General features: G+C 36.4%; 1 protein-coding gene across 1 annotated transcript in view; it reads right to left on the bottom strand.

Moving 5' to 3' along the window:
• Positions 1-24572, bottom strand: part of LOC134795192 (neurobeachin-like) — an 868575-nt gene that overhangs the window by 371004 nt on the left and 472999 nt on the right. Inside the window, exon 3 of the mRNA XM_063767022.1 lies at positions 13301-13427. Coding sequence (XP_063623092.1) covers positions 13301-13427 — 127 coding nt within the window. The remainder of the gene's footprint in view (positions 1-13300; positions 13428-24572) is intronic.

Raw genomic sequence — 24572 nt, 5'->3', positions numbered from 1 at the left:
ATTAATCACTACTCTACATTTAGCGTTATGAAAGCTTCCATAGTGGAGAGGCTAATTAGAACCTTAAAACATTGGATTTGGAAACAATTCAGCTTGAATGGTTCGTACAAATGGACACAACTGATAAAGGATGTGGAATATTATTACAATAACAAACCGCATCGCACTATCGGCATGGCGCCAGCGAGCGTGACTAAAAATAACTCTTATCAGTTGTTACATAATGTTTACAATAACATTAAAATGAAACCACGTGCCAAGTTTAAGGTCAATGACCCCGTGAGAATTAGTAAATATAAATCAACTTTCGCTAAAGGCTACACCGGTAACTGGACTACGGAAATATTTAAAGTGCTCAAAGTGCAAAACACTAACCCGGTGACGTATTTACTTGAAGATACCCATCATCAACCTATTTCTGGATGTTTTTATGAGCAAGAATTACAGAAAACTAAACATAGTGATATTTATCTAGTGGAAAAAGTTTTGAAACGACGCGGAAATAAAGTGTATGTAAAATGGCTTGGCTTAAATGAAAAAAGTTGGATAGCTAAGGATAATATTGTTTAACTATTTTCTTTTTCTTAATCAATAAACGAACACCTTGTGATTGAATTGGATTATATTTTAATTAAAACACCCCTATTTTTTTTACATATAAGATTTATTATATAAGAGAATATAAATGATTACAATTAAAATGTACACTCGCAAAGGCAGCATCAGCAATTACATTGAAAAAAAAAATACCTTAATATTCATTGGCATCATCATCATCATCATCATCATGATCAGGTGATGCTATGATGATTGGTCCAATCACACAAAGTATTACATTTAGTAGATAGTTAAATGATTTTAAGGTAAACATCACACGTGAAAACACTTCCGCTTCAACACACCCCAACAACACAATCCAATCTTTATAATTAAGTGTTACACCACCCACCATCCCTTCCAATTCTTCATGTATATCATCCCACATTACGGTCATCAGGTAAATATGAATGTCGTCGAGGTGTCCTTCAATATATAGACGCTTTAATAGTGTTGATACATCTGCTCTAAAAATATGTAGCGGCATTCGGTGGCGCCATCTACTCATCAGCATATTTGTATTGAACGCACGTATCCACTTGTCTTTGTTTCTTTGATTGTATGACCTCCTCCTTGCGGGGGTGTCACTCTCATAAGCATCTTCATTACAGTAGAGCGGGTTAAGATTTTCTTTGTTCTCGTCCTTTTCTTGCGAACTGGTGGATGGTATGATGAGATCTAGAGGTGCTTCCGCTGCTGTTGCTGTTGCTGATTGTGGATGCTGTTGCTCTGAAGAGATGATGACGTGGCTCTGAGAGCTACTTTCATTGCTGCTGCTGTCGTTGTTGGTGGTACCCTCGTTACCTGTTGGAGGGAAATATAATATTATTATTATTATCTAATTCGCTATACTTTCCAAAATGCTGAGGTAGAACAAGGTTAAAAACTAAACAGAAATTTTAATGTTTTAGGTTGACACTATATAAAAAAGGTATAAATATAAAGAAACTAAAATCTTACATTTATCATTAGATGATGGGGAAGAATCCATTTTTTTTTTATATAATAATAATATTATTATGGTAACTCGAGCAATCTGTAAAAAGAAAAAGAGACAAATTACTTACAATTTACTTCTCACTGCAAAACTCGAACAGCCATGTCTTATTTTTTGGCCCCATACACACAACAGACATATACCCCTTCTTCAACTCTTGGACGGCATCATCCTCTAAATCGTTAAATCTACAGGGCAGAGTTAAATGTCCCTGTTGCAAGACAACTATAGTTTGCATCTTGTTATCATCAAAGTGCGACTTTTTTTGGTAACAATCTAATATAGGATATGGTTGTTTTACCAACAAATTTTTAGGTTTAATCCAATTTACAATGTCGCTACCGCGTTCGTTTAAAAGATTCATGTAGTTGTTATTGGACATAATTAAAGAATAATTAATTTTTTTTACGTGCTTACCAATGTGTCAGTAGAAGGGGTACGGTCAATTGAAAGAAACTATGACCGAATCTGCTTTTTATAGCAAAAATGAAGGGAACGATTTCATATGTGGTTTAGAATCGAAAGATAAGGTAACCATGATATTACTTCTCACGTGATAGTCTGATTAGAGCTGTTATTGAAACGTTTGCGGTTTTCAATTTTATCAAAAAATATTTATAAAACATTTTAAGTAGAAAAAAATAATAATAAACGTACCTTGACGCAAATTTCATTATTCTCTCCGTACAGGTTTAGATGGTAGACGATCTTTACAGTAGAGATCTGCATTGGGATCTGATGTTATAATAGACATTTCTTCATCAGCCCACCGCCGCATATGCTCTAACATATACTCATACTGCTGACAGTCTTCACTCAATACCATAGGCTTCAGAGTGCTTGTTTTGACCGTTGTTGTTGTTGTTGTGGATGTTGCAGGTGATGACTTATGTCTTTTCGGGGTTGTATTGGTGGTGGCGACAGTAGTGGTAGCAGTCATTGGTTTAGGCGTAGTAACACTTAAAAGAGTGCTTGAACCCTGTTTCTTTTTCATTACTCGAACAGTCATCTCTATTCCATCTCCATCTTGAATGACCTGATAATATTCATTTTCCGTCCATGATTGTTTGACGCTAGTTTCACGTCTTACTCGTCTCCCATGTACAATAGAAGATGAAGTATTCTCTATCTGCTCTTTTATGACCTCCATTTTAAATATTATCATATTACCATCATTGCATAATGGTAAGTCTACAATTTGATTATGTCGCACAATTTTCGATGCGGTTTTTGATGTCATTGTTGTACCCCTTTCTCCCATAAAAAACTTTACATACCATTCAAACGAAGCCGCGTTGGAAGATGTACTTTCATCGAACACAATAGCCCTTTGGATATTCCACGCGCCCGCAGCACATGATGGGAAGTAAAAATCTTCCTTGTACGGTGATAAAGTAACATTTCTAACGTGATTATCATATACTGCATGTAATTGCAGCATAACACTTAGATGTAAAAAATTGGAAATGAACATTATGTAATCCGTATTGTATTGAACTATTGCGTCTCCTCAGAGCTCCTAATTCATACTGAGCTTTTGTTATTTTATTAAAACCTAGATCAACTTGCATAAATGCATATTCGATAACACTCATAGACCTTGATCTACCGGATACGCCCACATTTTAACTATAATGCAGTAGATGTAATAAACAATTTAGATGCGTATTGATGGATTTGCAAATAACATTACCGAGTCTACCATTTCATACATCAAACAGCAACAATGTAACTGATAACAGAATAGTCAAATGATTCTCCCACGCTATATTTTATTAAAACAAAGGTTCACTTGAACGCAACAAAAACGGACCATCTGATATGGAAATAAGCATTCAAAGTGAGTTGTTTTAATTGTTCGCGAGTACAGGCTCACCGCACATGATAACGGAACATGTGCTGATAAAAAACAACCTCAGAAATACATACCTACAACATATATGAGTAAATACCTATAATTAGGGTAGCCGTCTTACATTTACCTTAATAAACGAACAATCTTGTATGGAAACGTATATTCAAAGTGAGCTGTTTCAATTGCCCATGAGTAGAGGTACATCACATGTGATACAGAACATGTACCGATACAAAACAAGCCCAGAAGTGGCCCCAAAAGATATTTACCTAAAGTGCGCCAGAACCGCTATATTTACACTACTGCAAAGGCGAATAAACGAAGCTGTTTTTGGACCCTAAAAGATTTAAAAAAAAACATTGTAAAATATTGAATATTTCAAATAATGGTCTATTTTGTTAGTTTTTGTTGTAGATAAAACTGTGGTTCTGAATGGAGAGGATTGGAGGTAAACATTGTGTAAAACGGGACAAAAGGAGGATGGGTGCGTTAAGCTTAAAAATAAAGAAAACCCACCCTTTGAGTTTGTCCTGAGATATTTTTGCTAAAAAGGTGCGACACAAAAAGGAAATTTCATCGGGTGACAAGCAAAAGTCACTAACTAACACCATTGAAATTATTGGACAATAAACCGTGTTACAAGTGTAATAAAGTGCATTCTTACTTTAATTTTTTGATAATACTTAGTGACTTGCTTGTCACCCGACGATTTTAAATAGCAATCCCCGCTTTAAATAGCAACGCTTATAGAGAGGCGAATCCACATTTTCTTCCATTGTGAATTCGCAGGAAAATTGTATAACTGAAGAGCAGAAACACGAAAACAAAAACATCTGCAGGTGTGCTACCTAATGCACACTTGTTCATTTCGCCCCGGGGGCACAGTGACCCCGTTTCCGTGCTGCAAAGGCAACAATAAAAGGCAGCGAAATCAAGGGAGCGAGGTACCAGGCGAGCATAAGAACACAATAGGCGCTCGCAGAACGTGAGTAACAGAGGGATGTCCTCGCTTTATGTGTTCCTAGTGAACGGGAAATATATTTGCACTCGTAACAAAAGAACGGAGAGCGGCTACTAGAAAACAATAGTTAAACAAATAGAGAAATGAAAGTTTCATGACATGTGATATAGAAACTTCAGTTTTAAATAATAATGTAACAAAATTGTTGATTTTTACCTAAATTATACGAGTAGCTTATATATAAAATACATGACAATACAAGAATTTGATGCGATTCAGCTGATCTGATGAAGGAGCCAGAAGACGGATAGTGGAACTCTTCTATGGCTATGTACTAGGTAAACCTTCTCGAGATTGGATACATAATTATTCATTTTGACGAGTCCAATTCTATGGAAGGAGTTACCTACATTTGGTAATAAATAAAAATAACTTATTTATAAGGTTATCCTTTATCCTAACAAGTAAACGTAAACAAAATTATTCAATCAATATCCCAAACGACCTTACAAGGATATAAAATACCCTATAAAATACCTCGGAAATTATTCTCTTCGATCTATCTTAAGCCCCATTTCGTATTCTATTCCTAAATCAAATAGCTCAAGGTTCTCTTCTAGGGCCTTTTGTGTTTTAAAATTAAAAATAGTTCTTTTTTTGTATGATTCCGGAAATAATAAATTATTTATTTCGATCATCTACCGTTTTGGTTTGAATTAAATAGTACTAGAACATACCGGTCTGTCCTAGTGGGTAGTGACCACGCCTGTGAAGCCAATGGTCCTGGGTTCGAAGCCCGGTAAGGGCATTTATTTGTGTGATGAACACAAATATTTGTGCCTGAGTCATGGGTGTTTTCTATGTATATTATGTATTTATCTCTATATAAGTATGTATATCGTCGCCAAGCAGTAGCACCCATATATATTACAAGCTTTGCTTAGTTTGGGGCTAGGTTGATCTGTGTAAATGTCCCCTCATATTTATTTATTTATTCGTTTATAAATAAATTTCGTTAGAAATGTAAACAAAAAAACTGCCCTACCGCACAGTAGCGAAGGCTATGACAGAATCCTAGTGTTCCCAGTAAACTGTAATATATGGAGAAAGGCATAAAACTTATTACTAATATTACGTACGTGGCCAGGCGCGCATCATACCCATTTACTTCACAAGAAAATAGCATTAAGTGGAAGAGAATTTCATATTTTCTCCTTAGAATCTGGTTAATGTTGCCATTCGGCTGGGCACGAGCACTGCGTTGGTATTTTCTTGCCTGGACGGACACATTTGAAACGTGCCTGTTTCGATTTGTTCATTCGTGTCGTGCGTTTTTTCCATTGTTTAAAAGGGAATTCATTTAGTTGCGGTCTGATGAAACCCATTCGATTAAAGGTGTTTTTCAACCACTTTTCAACGTTCTACTTATTTTTTTTTTATTTCAGTTTCCATACCCATAAGGCTCAACGGTACCTACGATGCTTTTATTTTCTTAGTAATTCTCAGGCTTAGGTACTAAGTTTACAGAAATAGAAGGAGCCTGTACCCCTATTAAAAATCTCATGAGAACGGTTATCTTTATGAGATTTTTAATGGGGGTTCCAGGCATTTTGAATTCTTGGAATGCAATGTTGAAAAACCGGGGTGTGGGTTACGCCCCTTACATAATACATATTTACATAAGTACATGCAGACCATATACAGCACCATATCGTCGTTGAGAATGCCAAATACGGTATGTGAGCGATTTTAATCAAATTAATTAATACCTTATGTATTTTGTTGCTAGGTAACTATTTGTCAATCAAAAATCGTGCACATAACGGATTTGGCATTCTCAACGACGATATACACAACTGACGATAAATTGTGTTTGAAGATCTTGCAAATAAGATAGTTTCGATTACTTTGTGGCAAATATAACATTTCTTATTATTTGTCATGTTTACTGGAGCTATGTAGAAGGTAGAGGTAGATATTAAACGATCTCACAATGCTTTATAAAAAAAGGCTTGATGATGACTTTTGATTTTTTAATTCTCAGGAATACTAAGGCCACAGAAATCATGGGAGATATAACTTCCCACAAGATTTCTTATTTGTCAGAAATAGGATTTTCTAATTTCTCATGTTTAATAGAGCAACATAAATCTAGAGAAATAATATCACCTCAAAAAATCCCATAACGGATTTTTTATGTGTAAGTTCTATTTAAGACTTTTGATTTCTTGGTTATTGTCAGGAATACTAAGGCCACAGAAATCAAGGGAGACATTAGTTCCCACGAGATATCTAAAATGGGGTTCCAGGTAGGTACTCAGATTTTTGGATACGATATGATCGAGAAAAAAAAGGGTCGTTATTAACGATTTACGACTTTTTTAAATATCATGTATTTTAAACCAGGAGTTCTATTTACACAACTTTTAATTAGAATAAGTGACAGTGAGCGACCAATGAATGACATGCTCTTAATTTTGCAAACAAAAATCGGTCATATGTGCCCCGTGATTTACTAATTTCTCATGTTTACTAGAGCAACATAAATCTACAGAAATAATATCACCCCACAACATCTCAGGGAACTTTATTTAAATAAGATTCTCCGTGGGAATAAATTAAGTGACTTGGGACTTTTGATTTCTTGATAATTCTCAGGAATACTAAGGCAACAGAAATCAAGGAAGACATTAGTTTCCACGATAATTCTTAACGGGGTTCCAGGTACTTACGTTCCTTAGGACAGTTAGGACAAGTTAGACAAAAAAACGGGGCGTTTCTTAACGATTTATGGCCCCTTTTAAATATAATATATTTTATAACCAGGAGACCTTTTTACACTATATTTATAGAATACATAGTTGCAACATGTTTTAATTTAAACACATTTTATTTAATTGCGTCAGACATGTGCTTTCCTAATTTCTCATGCTTTTTATGAATGTCAAGAAATAACGGTATGATGGCTCTGTAAGAATAAATTAAGTAATTTTTCATGTTAAATAGAGCAACATTAATCTAGAGAAATAATACATCAAAAAATCCCATAACGGATATTTTACTCGTAAGTGTTGAATCAGTGCTATCTATATTTAAATAGCATAAGTTATTGAGCAACCCGTTGAGTGGCGCGCTCTTAATTTTGCATACTACTTAAAATCGGTCACATGTTCCCCGCGATTTCCTAATTTACCATGTTTACTAGAGCAACATAATTCTATAGAAATAATATCATCCCACAACATCTCATTACTTAATAGAATTTTATTTAAATAAGATTCTCCGTGGGAATAAATTAAATGACTTGATTTCTGGGTGATTCTCAGGAATACTAAGGCCACAGAAATCAAAGAAGACATTAGTTCCCACAAGATTTCTTAAATGGGTTTCCAGGTAACTCAGATTTTTGGATAGGATATGATCGAGAAAAACAGGGTCGTTCTTAACGATTTACGACTTTTTGAAGTGAAAACTTCTTTAGCGGCGCTGTGCACTTTTTGAGGTGGGGAAAAAATGTTAAACTCGAGACAGCGTACGGCGTAAGGCGTAACCCTCTCTTTCTACCGCGCGGCGAAAATATATGCCTGAGCTTGCTGTTTCGCTTAGGCGGCGCAGGGCGCTTGCGTGACGACACGTGTGACGGACAATGTCATTGAGTTTTTCTTTTTTTGATTTAAATGCCATCTAGTGAGTTTCCCTCAAACTGGTATTAATATAACTGTAGTACTCACAGTGATGTGCTTAGGGGTTTCAAGTAATGCGACGAAATAACGCTAGATTGGCGTTAACCTCTATTGTACATAATACTGCAGACATTTTGCATATTTTGAGTCACAATGTCGTTGAGTTTTCACTTCTGCCGGCACTCCCGGAGTGCAACCCGTTGTTTGTTTTTTAATATCATGTATTAAACCAGAAGTTGTATTTACACAACTTTTAAATACCATAAGTTATTGAGCAACCAATGAATGAAATGCTGTTAATTTTGCATACAAATTTACTAATTTTTACTAATTTACCAAACCCGTGATTTACTAATTTCTCATGTTTACTAGAGCAACATAAATCTACAGAAATAATATTACCCCACAACATCTCAGGGAATTTTATTTAAATAAGATTCTCCGTGGGAATATATTTCCAAGAAAAGTCCAAGTCACTTGATTTCTTGGTAATTCTCAGGAATACTAAGGCAACAGAAATCAAGGAAGACATTAGTTTCCACGATAATTCTTAACGGGGTTCCAGGTACTTACGTTACTTAGGACAGTTAGGACAAGTTAGACAAAAAAACGGGGCGTTTCTTAACGATTTATGGCCCCTTTTAAATATAATATATTTTATAACCACGAGACCGTTTTACACTATATTTATAGAATAGTTGCAACATGTTTTAAGTTAAACACATTTTAATTACTTGCGTCAGACATGTGGTTTCCTAATTTCTCATGCTTTTTATGAATGTCAAGAAATAACGGTATGATGGCTCTGTAAGAATAAATTAAGTAATTTTTCATGTTTAATAGAGCAACATTAATCTAGAGAAATAATATTACCTCAAAAAATCCCATAACGGATTGAATCAGTAATCTAAATAAGATCCTTCGTGGGAAAATACTCCTTGAAACTTATGATTTCTTGATAATTCTCAGGAATACTAAGGCCACAGAAATCGAGGGAGATATTAGTTCCTACAAAATGTCTTACCGTCATCATCTCATTTGTCAAAATTTCTCATGTTAACTAGAGCAACATAAATCTACAGAAATAATATCACCCTTAAAATCCGTAAACCAACCAAGTGCGGTGTGCCTTGAATCACGGGTTTTTATGTAACATCCCCGTGGGAAAAAATTAAGCATCAGTTTTTCTTGGTAATTCTCAGGAATACTAAGGCCACAGAAATCAAGGGAGACATTAGTTCCCACGAGATTTCTTCAATGGGGTTCCAGGGTCCAGGTAAGTGTTGGATAGTAGTGTGTTCTTTAGGCTAATAGCCTTAGTACGAGAGAGATGCATATAAAGTAAGTCATTCAATGGTTTTTTAAATAATAAGATCTCCCGTCGTGGGAGAAAACAAAGTGACTTGGTTTTCTAACTTATGATTTCTTGATAATACTCACGAATACTAAGACCAAGAACAGTTCCAGGTATCATTATGACTGACATTATATTTATTTTATTTTTTGACAAAAATGTGATTAACTAATAATGAGGAGGCACACTGAAAGGTTAGGACAAATGTCGCCCCAGCAATCCGTCATTGTTTACGAATTGTGACAAGCGCGAATTTTTTTACGATTTGCGATTTATCAAGAAAAATGTATTCATTTATGACTGTACGGGAACTGCAAACCGAGCTTCGAAGGAGAATGCTGAATGCTGCAAACGAGCTTGCTACACTTGGTGGAAAAAAGGCTGATTTGATACAAAGATAATCACTTAATATATTTGAGGTTATCTTGTGTATTATACCGTTTATTCAAATTTTCGAAGGTTCACGTGCAGTTTTTCCTCTTATATTACAAGTGTTCGATCCAAAACAAAGCTTTGGTGTATACCTGGATCACCTGGCCCCAATTTCACATCGGTGACAGGTGCGACAATTGTAAAATCACTGTTGCTGACGTCACAGGCATCCATGGGTTACGGTTACCACTTACCATCGGGCGGGCCGTATTCCTGTTTGCCACCATCATTGTATTATTTAAAAAAACTTTATTATATCGGAAAAAAACAGATATTTCTCTTGCGAAGTTTCTGACAATTCAGTTCGCCACCTCATTTCTCATGCTTACTAGAGTAACATAAATCTAGAGAAATCAAATGACTACACCAAGAAATCCCATACAAGACAAGGGTTTTTTTTTAGTCATGCGTATAGGCTCCGTGGGAAAATATAGTGACTTGGTTTCTTACTAATTCTCACACAAACTAAGGCTTCAGAAATTAAAGGCAGTAGCAGTTTTGATGAGATTTTTTTAAGGGTGGGACAAGATACATTAAATGTAAGTACTTACTCTGTAGCATGGCTGATATGAAAATAAGGGTGTGGTTGACGACCTTGTTGTCCTTATTACATAATATAAATGACATTATTGTAAACATATTTGGGGCTTTTAAGTTAGGGAATAAATTCTAGAGACAACCAACCAACCATAGACGGGATTGATTTCTGAAGACGTTATGACTTTTTAAGACTTCCTTGGATTTACTAAGGCAGCATAAACTTTAAGAGCGCGATGCGAAAAGCAATTTAAGCAAGCGGTTAGGTTGGAATAGAAGCAGGTAGCTGAAAACTTATCCCAAAGTATAGCGGGCGTGGCTTTACAAATGGGAACCATACAAAAAGTTATCGACGTAATAATAACAAAGAAAAAAGAATGCCAAATGGTGCTCCTAAAATGGCGGCCGTCTTACAAAATAAATGGGAACTATTAAGGTAAATTGGTATCTTAGACATAGATGGATAAAAGTTTACAATACAAATTGTGTACAATAAGTATGAAATGTAAATGATATTATGTGTGTGTTAAGACGAGACGTTGTTCCTCGCTTACAAACGCTGCATAAATCATCTGTCAAGATGTTAAATGCCTGATGATGATGTGTGTGTTATATGCGCGTTTTGATAAAGAAGATAAGTACTTTCATTTATATAATAACAATTCACATTATTATCAGAGAATTCAAAGGTTTTTTTTTCAATAGCTCGACGTTTTTTAGATATAATTTAAAGTAAACGTTTGATATCATTGACATAATAATAACGAAGACGTTTTGACTTCTTAGGCCTCCTTGAACTTACCAAGGAAACATAAGATTGTAATAGGGCTATAAAAGGATCTACTCCGGCAAAATCCGTTTTTGTTGGAATAGAAGCAGATTCTGGTTTAATTTATCGCCCGTATTGGATTTAAACACAGTATACGTTTACGGCTAGGAAACAAAACTACATATATTGCGCAAAAATGAAAAGAACCTATTAATGGTTAGGTTGTATTAGCCAAAAGTGATTTCATAATTAAAGCGGGACAAAATAAAGGGGCCCAAAAAGGGTTAAACTATTCACAGGACAACCAGAGAATCAGAATAATGATAGAGGTGTTTCCTTAAGGAAGGGTGCTTCCAAATGCTCCCATCCCGTGTCTCACAGTTGATGCCGTTGATATAATAATTAGCATAATTTGATAGTGTGCATTACTGACAAACATTATGATTTATTTGTAAGCTTAAAGCTTAAGCTAGCTAATGTAACATAAGCTTAAAAAGCTAAAAAGGATTGTTGTTAGTCGGAAACTTATATATCCAAGATATAGTGGGCGTGGTTAAAAAAGTGAAATAGAAATAGCATTACAATCCAAATTGAAATGAATAAGAGTACAAACATAACAACACAACAACAACAACACAAGCAAATACAACACACGAAAAGAGCCGTATATGAGGAGCCTGAATATTAGGTATATTTCTCATGATGACCAGAGAATCAGAAGAATAATGGAGGTGAACCAAATAAAACATATGCTTGTTGGAGTGGAGCAGGTAGATAAGGGCAAATTTCAGCTAGGAAAAAAAACATAAGAATGATAAATTATTAGAAGTTTACAATGCCACTGACAGAAAGTGAAAGTTATATTGGGACAGAAACATTTGGTTAAGGAGATCCAAAAAAGGCGTGGCGTACTAAACGGGAACTACATTTTTTTTATTGATATGAATAAACAAATGTAAACTTATATAACAACTAGATATTCACAAGTGGCCAAAACTTGTGCATGGACGCCTAAAAAGGGTTAAACATTTCACATGAATACCAGGAAGTTAGAAGTAAGATGGAGACCATGTCTATTTCTAATAAGACTTTTTTTATAGCAAGGGCTAGAGTTTCTTTGAAACTTAGAAAGGGACTCGGAAAGCACCCATACAGATTATTAAATTCAAATGAACGCTATTAAAAATCTATTATTCAAAATTTACATTTAAAAGTTAATTCTACTTATATAACAGGAATTAAAAATCGATGCGTAGTTTCAAACTACAAACTGAATTGCAACTCGTTGCTCGAGCCGAGCCTTTCCACTTTGAAAGGATATCAGATAACGCAAAGAGCGCTCTCATTTAAGTCATGTTTGCTGAGAACACTACGTATTTGCAGCAAGATTTGTAATATTTGTTTCCATAAACTGCTAATATATCGTTCGATAAAAATATATCAAAACATTAAGAAACCCTGCAATTCGCTGGGACTGCTTAATTCGGTCCAGCGGACAATCCTCGGCAAAAAGGAAGCAAATAATGTAAACGCTCCTTTAAATTGGTTTAGGATTTAATGTGTTTGGCTACCGTAATAATAATTAACGCAGTTCAGCGTAACATATTGGAATTTTTTGGCAGTGAAGACATCGAAGGCACAGACCCATCGACATTCAGCCACAACAGATACTTATGCAAAATACAAAGAAATACTATAGGTACCATTTTGGGTTACTGACAATTGGGTTATTGACTACGTATTTTTAATAATTTGTCGGTTTTCAACCTGTATAGAAGATATAATGAGAACAAATGAGTCTATTCTGAGAGAACTAAAAATCACCACATGACTCAACAATCTACCAGAAGAGGGCTAGAAGATTCTTTGGGCACATAATACGATCGCCAAACCACAGCCTCGAACGTGACATTATACTGGCAAGTCGAAGGCAAGCGTGCTAGAGGAAGAGCCCCTGCAAGATGGTCGGGTCCATTTAGACAAAAATGTGGTTCCATGCAGAGGGCAGCCCACATAGCCCTTGATCGCGATAAATGGAGGGACATAGTTGTTGGTCACGATCCTCAGTCATGAGGGAACGAAGAATAAGATAAAGATATAAGGGCGTGCACATACCTGCGACAACGGTCTCGGCGCGCGGCAGTCGCTGCAGTACATGGTGTATTAATCCCACGTCGGTGCAGGCTTGCAGGTTGCGGACACTCTTGCGCAGGATCGCGATGAACACAGACCAGATCTCCGCCTGAAATTAAAACATATAATTAGACATGATTTCTAATAATCAAGCCGACCCCAGGCTCACATAAGGCGTGGCAATAAGGCAGGACTAACGCTAGAAAGAAGAAGATTAGCCATGATTTCTACATGTTTTTATTTCAATAATAATATGTATTTAGGGTCAGATGTAGAAGGCGGTAATTTTGGACACGGTGCGTAACTATTAGTACGTCGATTCCTCACTCTGCGGCCCTGACCACCGGCAGCTTGGGCCCTGCCCCGCTGCCAGCGGCACCCTAGGTTAGGTTCTTTATAATGTGTTTATATGTATTTTTTATTGATTTTTATGTGCTTTTGTATTTTACTTTTATATTCATGTTATAAACAACCTAACTTAAGACGAAAAGTAAATAAATGATATTAAAATAATCGTTAGCACACAGGCGATTGAACAACAACGACCATCATATCCGTACTGGTCGTAATTTGGTTGAAGCCGCCTGGGGCCTCAAAGATAACAAATACTAGGTACTAAAATTGGGAAGGGTACCGCCGCGGGTGGTCTAGTGGTCACGACGTTAGCCGTTAGGTTCATTTTCGGCCTCGGCCACCCGATTTTTCTTTAGCACTAGACTAGTACCTATACATCTATTTCAGTTTATAATTTATAGATAAATACCTTAAAACTAGCATACACATGCATACATACTCGTATGACAAAGATGCATTTGTTAAATTATATATAAGAACCCTTTATCAACCCGTTTGGAAAAATGGTGGAAAACGACGCAGCGTTAAGCCATAATCCACTAGATGTGCACACAGCTTAATAAAGCAGAAACAGTACACAAATTCTCTCGTAACATTATGTAGATGCAGCATATTTAGGTAAGAAGATTTTTGAGCACCACTATTCTTAAACTTATTATATTAACCTATTAATTTTTCCTAACAGCAACACTTAACTGACAAATCACGATTGGCCTTTGCAATAGGGTTTATGAATTTTCAGTGATTTAACAGTGTCTGTAGACGATCGTATACTACAGATGTAGTGCATAATTGTTTCCCATCGTATTACATCTGTACGCTATAAGCCTCCACACCATTTTCAACTGCAACAGCCAACGTTGGCTTTAGAACTCAATTTTTAGGCACACTAAGTTATGAATTCGGAGAGCCAGCCAGCTTTCAGCATGCAACTTTCCAAGCAGGTCAAAATATCAAGACATCATTGGCATTGTATGTAGGTATGCTTCACAATGCTGGATCTCATGCCAGGTAATCTACGAAGCTCCACAAAGCGCGCCAAGCGAAAACAACCAGGAATGCGGAATATTTTTAATGAAATTGTTTTCCCTTTGCACCGTTCGCTGCAACGCTCGTAATTTTAACCCGAAGTGTGCGCCGACCTTAACTTCCTCTAATTTTATGCTAATTTTGAGATGTCATGTTTGTTGATGGCAAAAACGACCTGACCTTTTGTCACAACTTTACGACTCTAAACTTCATTAGCATACTAGCATAATTAATTTTACTTGTAACTAGATTTCTATTCGTCCCTCATTCAAAGTAATTTCTTCAAGTTGGCTAAAAAGTCACACAAGTCTAAATTTATTCCCAAGAAGACTAGGACAACAGAGCCAAGCGGGAGGCCTCATGAGCCGTTTCGACCCTTTTTTTGTCCTACACCCATATTTCAAAGTCACACATGGTTATATTAATTCCCAGGAACACGAGGACAACAGAGCGTACAAAGAGCTTTAATACTTTTAAAAATAGTGCACATTTGAACAGTTTGTCTGTAAAAAAGGTGCCAGAAAAACATTTCCTTTTCATACTTTATTTAATAACAAACCCGCTTCAGAAATGAAGCAGCAGGGCACCAGACGCAAGCAGGAGCATGAAACAAAGCGTTCATTCTCGCCTAACGAGAGCGGTTGTAATTGCATTACATTCTTCTACGGTTAGCGGAACAATCTCGGGGAAATTACAAGTTCAGCGAAATCTCACGATCCAACTTGGAATTCGGAAAATTTCAAACAAACGCTTCTCATAGGAGTTTAATGGTATTGTTAAGCCACGCATTTAAGACATTAACACGTTTCTTACTAAACTCTAACAAAGGCATTCCATGAATGATTATTTATTTGAATTGAAGTAAGTAAAAATTTAATATACAAACTAGTTTTAGTCCCAAGTAATATCTACTAGAAAATCATCGCGCAACTTCTTACAGATCAGATATCAGAGATATCGAAGCGGCCAAACAGGTGCTCACAAACATCTGAACACGCGTCTATTTTCAAGGCATAGTGTGCACGTCCAGGTATTTTTGATCACCTCAGTCGCTCCGATACATCTGATAGCGACCATATAACCGCTTGAGATATTCAATTCGTGGAATTCTACCTGACTCGGCGGTTGATTTTTTTTAGTTCGAGTTTTAAAATGGTTAACCAATGGGAGCCATGCGGCGTAAAGTCCCACCCACCTATTTTAGTCGTACCGCGTACACCCCTTGGGGATGTAATACCTCCTTGGATTCTCTTACAACCTGGTAGCTAGTTTGAATATGACACGTGATTAATTAGAAAATATGCGACAAAAACAATGTGAATGAGTCCTGAATGGTTTATGTATTTATTTAAAGCAACTAATGAAATGCAGTCGTTTGAAAACCAGTTAAATGCTTAGTTGGAGTGTTTCTGAACGCAACCATAATTGACCGAATGTTTTCTATTAGTTTATCCATTCACTAACTCAATCACTCTCTTCTTTCTCAACAACTCCCACTGTTCACATCGCTCTGTAAATTAATTTTGTTTTCATGGAAAATACATAATTTTCTTTAATATAAAGTGACTTTTAATCATCCACCAACATAAATGGTGCCGAAACAAGTGAAGTTCGAGTAAAAGTTACGATATTTCAAGAAAGTTGTCGCCGCGTGTGAAGTGCCGGTCGGACTTAAAATCTCTCATCGAGCGAAAATATCACCGAAATATTATCGCCAAGTCGCGCCTCAAAGCAAACGAGAAGGTTTTCAGTGATATTTCGAAGCCGCAGCATCAGTTTGAGCAAATTCAAGTTTCGACGCGACCAAGCCCATTTCTCAGAATTCAACTTCCATCGTTAGCCATTTTGATGAATTCAAGGACAAACCGAAAAGGAGCGGAATGACAATTTTGGAGCCAAGTTCGGACCGTTCATTCAAACTTCGTGAAACGTCATTCGGATCTGACATCCGCTGTCAATGTCATAATTGACATTAGACTTCATTCTTCAACTTCGTTTGCAATTGAACATCAAAATGAGAAGCAAGGAAATAAATAAACTAAATGCGCAAATCGCGTGGTGTAAAGGATTTACAACTAAAATAGAGAAACTTTTAAACGAACCGGACAATCCTTTGGATCAAGAATCAGCAATAATCAGATTAGAACAAACTGAAGCAAACTTTAAAAAATACAATGACTTGACTCTGGAGCTAGCCATATTAACAGAAAAGGATTCATCTGAAGACTTTGAAGACCACGATGAACACGAGGAGAGAAGCATAAAAATCATCTCACGATTACGGAGGATAACCTCAAAAGCGCCCACAACCAATACGTCGTCGGCATCGTCGAAAACAAAAGTAGAAGATACGGACGTAACCAGTCATCATGGTGGAGTGCGGTTGCCGGAGATCGACATCCCCACGTACGACGGGAAGGATTACACAAAATACGTCGCGTTCATCGAGCTCTTCGACGCGATAATAGACTCCAGTGAAAAGTTAAAACAAGTGCAAAAACTATACTACTTGAAAAAATACCTGAAAGGTGAAGCATTAGCGTTAATTGAAGGTCTTCCATAAACCTGCGAATCATATGTTAAAGCCAGAGAGCTAATTAAATTGCGGTATGACAATAAATTTCTGGTAATAAACAATCATATCCAAGCTATAATAGATAGCACACCCATTGTAAAAGGTTCTGCAAGCAACCTGCGGGACGTGGTAGCCAATACTCGTCAGCATCTAGGCGCCCTTAAGGCCCTAGGTCAGCCAACAGAGCAATGGGACTTAATTGTACTAACTATTATCTTAAAAAAGGTGGATCAGTTTTCATGCAGAGCCTATCATCAAGAAAGGGACAGTGACAAGATGCCAAATCTCGAAGACTTCTTGTCATTTCTGGAGAGGAGAGCCAGCAGCTTTGAAGAAAGCCAACAAAGCGAAGGTAAGTCGCATACATCTCAAACTAAAAGTGCTAAAGTGTGTAATGTGGCCAATATATCAGTACCTTCATGCTTATGTTGCAAAGCAACATCACACAAACTGTTTTGTTGCCCAATATTTGCAGCACAATCACCCAATGAAAGACGGGAGCTTGCTGCCAAACACAAATTATGTACCATATGTTTAGGTATGCACAAAAATAAATGTAAATTTCATTTCAAATGCTCCACATGTCAAAGTAAAGCTCACAACACATTGTTGCATAATGAACCTGAACCAAAAGTTACCAGTTGCCATGTTAACTCAACAAATGCTGTCGTTACTGATCTATTGCCCACCGTTAAGGTCAAAGTATTAGGGCCAGACGGTAAATCCTATATTACAGCTAGAGGTTTGATTGATTGTGGCAGCCAAGTTTCTTTCATGACAAATAGTCTTGCCAAAGCCTTGAATTTGCAGCCAATAAGTAAAAACCTCAACATTTCAGCTCTACAGTGTCAATCTAATCAAACATCAAAAGCTGTAAATGCCAAATTTGAGTCGCTGCATTCAAATTACAGCTTGCAAGTAACATGTTCACTGGTGGACAAAATCACAACACAATTGCCAGAAAACAAAATAGATACAAGTAAATTCACTATACCAAATTCTGTTGTACTAGCAGACAATGAATGGTCAATTCCAGGTGATATTTCATTCTTGTTTTCTGCCAGCATATTTTGCAAAATATTATTGCCCAGCAAAACCAAAATCTCAAATACTGAACTTTACCTCATCGGTACAGAATTTGGTACAGTCATATCTGGCGATACTCCATGTTATAATGGAGCAACAACCTGCCATCATGTTTCATTGCATGTGGCCACCCATGAGGCCAATAATAATATTGAGCACCTCCTAACAAAATTTTGGGAAACAGAAATTGTTCCTGAAATGAAATCGGAGGTTACAGCAAAGCAGGACTCCTGTGAAGCCGAGTTTCAACGCTCGGTACAATTAATTGATAACAAGTTTCAGGTGTCTCTCCCCCTTGCTCAGCCCATGGTTCAACTTAATCTAGGCAATACCTTTCCAATTGCATTCAAAACCCTTAATTGTATAGAAAAACGATTCAAAAAGGACCAAATTTTGCATGAAAGGTACAAAGAATTTATAAATAAATATATAGAGCTTGGTCATGCTAAGGTGCTGCCCCTAACAAACTCTAATAAGCAACAATTGTATTTCATGCAACATTTACCTGTCATTAGAGAGGACAGAAAAACAAATAAAGTTAGAGTAGTTTTCAATGGAAATACTAGGGCAGGCAAAGAATACAACAGTCTTAATGATATGTTACTAAATGGCCCTAAAGTTCAAAAAGATCTGTTTGATATATTGATATCATTCAGAGTTCACAAATATGTAATGATGGCTGACATCCAAAATATGTACAGAGCCATAAGAATAGACCCCAAGTTTCATCACTTGCAAAATATCTTATGGCGCAATAACAACAATGAACTAATAATCATTCAATTACAGACCGTGACCTACGGGCAAAAAAGTTCGAGTTTCCTGGCGACAAGATGTCTAGAGGAGCTGGCGACAAGGTATGAGGCAGAGCTTCCTAAAGCAGCAGAGGTGGTCCGCACTGCAATGTATGTGGATGATGCACTCTTCGGAGCAGACTCCATCAAGGATGCATTGGAGGTAAGAGACCAATTTACTAACTTGCTGTCTCATGCAGATTTCCATCTGCACAAATGGGCAGCCAATGATCCCGAACTGCTAACTGATATCTCTCCTGAATCTTGCTATGTTGATGATCACCAGCTCTCCATGAAAACTGATCTCAAAGCCTTAGGCATGGTATTCAATCCCAATCAAGATGTTTTCAAAATTAATTATCCCAACAAAGACATACAACATTGGGACAAGCGCTCAATCCTTAGTTTCATTGGGTCCTTTTTTGATCCCTTAGGGCTGGCAGGGCCTATAGTAGTTAGGGCAAAACAATTTCTACAGGATCTTTGGAGGCAAAATTTGGACTGGACCTCTCCAATACCAGAAGAATTCTTAAGTAAATGGATTAAATTTCACAAAGAAATATTGGAGAAGCCCACTATACAAATAAAAAGGCTAGTAATGCCTACCAAGGATCAAGTAGAAATCATAGGGTTTTGTGATGCCTCGGCCAAATCTTATGGGGCATGCATATATGTAAGAACCTTTCAAAATGGAAAGGCTACCATGAACCTGCTATGCAGCAAATCAAAGATAGCCCCGATCAAAAATGAACTCACAATTCCAAAATTAGAATTGAATGCAGCGGTGTTGCTTGCAAAATTATTTGACAAGTTAAAACAAATTTTGAACAATATACTAATAACTGATGTATACTTACTATCTGACTCAAAGGTAACTTTGTGCTGGATAAAGTCAAAAAAAGAATTACCTGTTTATGTCAAAAATAGAGTACAGATAATACATAATTTAACTAGTAATTGTATTTGGAGCCATATTGGTGGAGCAACCAACCCGGCTGATACCTTATCTAGAGGCTGCAGTCCTCTTGACCTCGCAAAAAATGACTTGTGGTGGCATGGCCCAAGTGACTTTCTGGACTCTAACTACCATCCCCAGCCATTCACAGTCACAAACAGCACAGAAAACATCAATGAGACTGTCAGCAGTCATCTGGCCTGTTTGATTGCTACACCAAATGAGCCAGAACTACTTAAAAAATACTCATCGTGGATAAAGTTACAAAGAGTAGTTGCTTGGATTCTGAGATTCTATAATAATTGTAAAAATTCAAATAATAAAGCTAATGGCAATCTCTCTGTAAGTGAAATCCAACAATCTAAATACAAAATTGTATCACTCTTGCAACATGAGTATTTTAAACAAGAAATACACTGTATAAAGAACAAGCTACCTATTAAGAGTAATTTAAAAAGTTTAGTTCCATTTTTAGATGCAAACAATGTACTAAGAGTGACAGGAAGATTGCAAAATGCAAATATCACATATGCACAAAAGCATCCAATGATTTTGCCCAAAAAATGTTTTGTGACTAGTTTAATAATCCAATATGAGCACAAGTCCTTATTACATGGTGGTTTAAAAGATACCATGAGCAGTCTAGCTCAGACATACTGGATTATTAACTGCAATAAAGAAGTCTCTAAAATAATAGGAAAATGTGTCACTTGCTATAGATTTAAAGCTCAAGCTGCTTCTCAGCTAATGGGGTCTTTGCCCTTCAATAGAGTAAATGAGGCAAAAGTATTCGATGTTATTGGTATAGATTATTGTGGTCCTTTTAGCATCAAACAATCTTCAATAAGAAGAAGCATTGTCACAAAAGCTTATGTCTGTGTATTCGTGTGCTTTGCCACTAAAGCCATCCACTTAGAATTAGTCTCCGACATGACCACCCCAGCCTTCATTGCTGCATTAAAAAGGTTCACAGCAAGGCGTGGATATCCATCAAAAATCTTTTGTGACAACGCCAAAACCTTTATTGGAGCAGACAATTATCTTAAAGAACTTTCAAATTTAAGCTCTAAAGACCATCAAGATTCTGTCATAGACTATGCAGTATCAAAAAATATAGACTTTAAATATATTCCTAGCTATTCACCTACATTTGGGGGCCTCTGGGAGGCAGCCGTGAAAAGCTCAAAAAAGCATTTTAAGCGGGTCATAGGTAACAGTTTATTTACTTATGAAGAATTTAATAGTATCATAGTGACCACAGAAGGGATTCTTAACTCAAGACCAATAACGCAAATGTCTAGAGATCCCACAGACTTTACATACCTGACCCCGGGTCACTTTTTAATTCAAAGACCAATAAATACCATTCCTGAGCCTGACATAACATCTATACCTCAAAATAGGTTACGCTTGTGGCGCCGTTGCGCACAAATACATCAACATTTCTGGAAGGCTTGGCACAAACAATATTTAAGTCTATTGAATAACAGGCCTAAATGGCATAACTCACAACCTAACGTTGTATTAGATAACCTAGTGCTTCTTAGAGATTCTAGATGCAGTCCATTGCAGTGGCCAGTAGGCAGAATCACCAAAATTCATTATGGCGCTGACAAAAAAGCAAGGGTGGTAGACTTGAAGCTACCTAATGGTAACATTACTAGTAGGGCCATAAACAAAATTAGTGTCTTACCTATTGAAATGTAAATCTATGCATGTTCATGATAACTTGATAATAATATCTATCATTCTGTTCAATTTAAATGTATGTGTTAATTATTTGAAACTTTGTAATCTGCATTTAAAAAATGTACCTAGCTTGTAATGTTTAAGAAAATAGTCTTCAAAGTTTAATTTTGTTAGTCAAATGTAGTTATGCTTAAAACTTTAACAAATGTTATTTTTTAATGAATATCTAATAATTTAAAACCGGATCTCTATGTGAAATTTGATCTCATGTACTTATAAGGTAAATGTAACTAACTATAACCAACCAGGTAAATGCTACTGTAACTAACCTTTTATTATTTTTATAAAAGCATTTCTTTACTTTGTTTATCTGTAATTCTGCATTAGCATTAGTTCCAGGGCTACTTAACTTTAAAAAAAACTGTATAATGGTAAAACCATCCCCCGGGATTATGTTTCTGAACGCAACCATAATTGACCGAATGTTTTCTATTAGTTTATCCATTCACTAACTCAATCACTCTCTTCTTTCTCAACAACTCCCACTGTTCACATCGCTCTGTAAATTAATTTTGTTTTCATGGAAAATACATAATTTTCTTTAATATAAAGTGACTTTTAATCATCCACCAACAGGAGTATTTCAGTATTTTAGGCTTCCATTAATATTTAAACGAAATCTCCGCACGGTCAAAGTGATTTAATTTAGGAAACCGCATCATTCGATTCGCAATAGTGAATACATGAATAAACATAAATTATACCTCGTGTAGAGGCGAGGCGACCTAATTTCGTCCCGATAAGGATTTAAGGATTCTGCGAACGAGTTGGCCATACAAACAAAGTATAAGCTTTTAATGCGTCTTTACTAAAGACAGATACAGAGGCGCTAAAGACTCTTTAGCGCCTCTGTATCTGTTTTCAACTTGTTTCTCGGGTTCTTGATCTCAATAATCTCGTGTTCGCGCATGGCCTAGTTTTACTTTATAGTTAAGCTTTAAGTAATACATTTGTAAATAAAAGGTAGGATTAGAAATAGTTTGGGTATAGTTATCTTGCTCGACTCTAAGGTTGTCCATGAGGGGAAGTACATAAATTTTACTGGAAAACACACTTAAAAACAATCATTCTTGTATAGTTAAGAATTCATTGCATTGACATCAATTCTGCATATCTTACGCACATTTTAAACGTCAAACTTTTATGAAATTATGACGTATAAATAACACTTGCACTGCGTGGGCTATCAAAATCGCTGCAGACTTTTCTCGGTCTAACTCGAAAACAATTATTTTCTTCGAATAAATTCTCTACAGGTAATATTGTTTAATTCAAGCCGTAAATTGATACAAAATAAGGAAGATAATAAATTCACAATTTGTTCACTCAACTTCAAACCTCCTTGGCACTAAAATAGTTAAAAAACATTCTAATAAAATGTGACTGATTAAAATTAAATAGTTTGGCAGAGAACTAGAGTTAGACCAAGAAAAGTCTGCAACGATTTTGATAGCATACGCAGTGCAAGTGTCATTTATACGTCATAATTTCATAGAAGTTGGACATTTAAAACAACACTTGCACTGCTTGGCTATCAAAATCGTTGCAGACTTATCTCGGTCTAACTCTAGCATGGTGAAAACTCTAGGAAATGTTTGGCATTTGCAGTAAATACAAGTCTGCAGTGTGTGCACTCCAATTTCTTTCATCATCTGTTACTTTCCATTTATTATGTAATGTCCCGACCGCAGCTCAGCCGGGCTTACCCCCCGCAGCACAGCCGGCATTACTTTCCTCTAGTTTTATTACGTCTTTATTTACTGTAAGTTCTTTACCCAGCTTAATAGCTTCAGTGGATTTATTGTCCTTATGCTTGGTCTTATTTAATGGCATTAAATTAAGGATTTTGTAACGGACCACTTACCACTATATTTTTTTACATCACATATATAAGGGCTTTTTCTTCCCTTCTTGCACTTTTCTTCCCTGCTAGGAGGGGTCAAACTTTGTTGTTGGACACTATTTTTGTTTTTCATAATGATGAAAATGAAAATTATTTCCTCATACGTGATGTGAAATACACAGGGTAGCAAAATTATTTTCACCTTGAATTAATCTATTTTAGAATGTACGCCCTCGCCGTTAATATGTAATTTTGCTCCCTTGTGATTAATATATGCCACAAACTAACCTTCCCTTTTTGTCTTTAACTCAATCTGTTAAGTTAACAAAAGTTCCCGACGGCTATCCAAATTCCAATTCCGAAACTATTTTCACACCTCCGTATCACTTGACCAGGCTCGCAGAAGTCAAAAGGAGGCACCCAAAGCTAATTAAGTGATACATCACGCCCCACAAGTACCAGGCACGCAGCGCGCTGAAGAGGCGCTTGATGGACGACACGTCACCGTGACGGGCCGGGATTCCGCCCCGTCATCTTATTAAAACGTTTTTCTGTGGCGCGGGGCGCTGTCTTTTACCGGTCGTTTTTGCTCGAAAAAGGCATTCTTAACCCTATCCGACCGCTATTTGAGTTTAGCCATTTGAAATATTTTTTACCCACCAAAGTGTAAAAAATATTTCAAATGGGTCTTTGTTTTTTAGGCCTCGCACTAGCAGCAATAAGAGCAGTAATTATTATTTACTCTAATAACTAATTAATATTTATATTTAATTCACAATAAATCGGTATTCTGTACGGGTGATGCATTAATATTGTCTTATACCTGATACGGTTACGAGTGCACTGGCAATATTAAAATAGTAAACTTA

The sequence above is a fragment of the Cydia splendana genome, chromosome 11 (assembly GCF_910591565.1).
Source record: "Cydia splendana chromosome 11, ilCydSple1.2, whole genome shotgun sequence".
NCBI lineage: Eukaryota > Metazoa > Arthropoda > Insecta > Lepidoptera > Tortricidae > Cydia > Cydia splendana.
The sequence above is the reverse complement of the archived record's forward strand: the minus strand, read 5'-3'. Positions and strand labels throughout refer to the sequence as shown.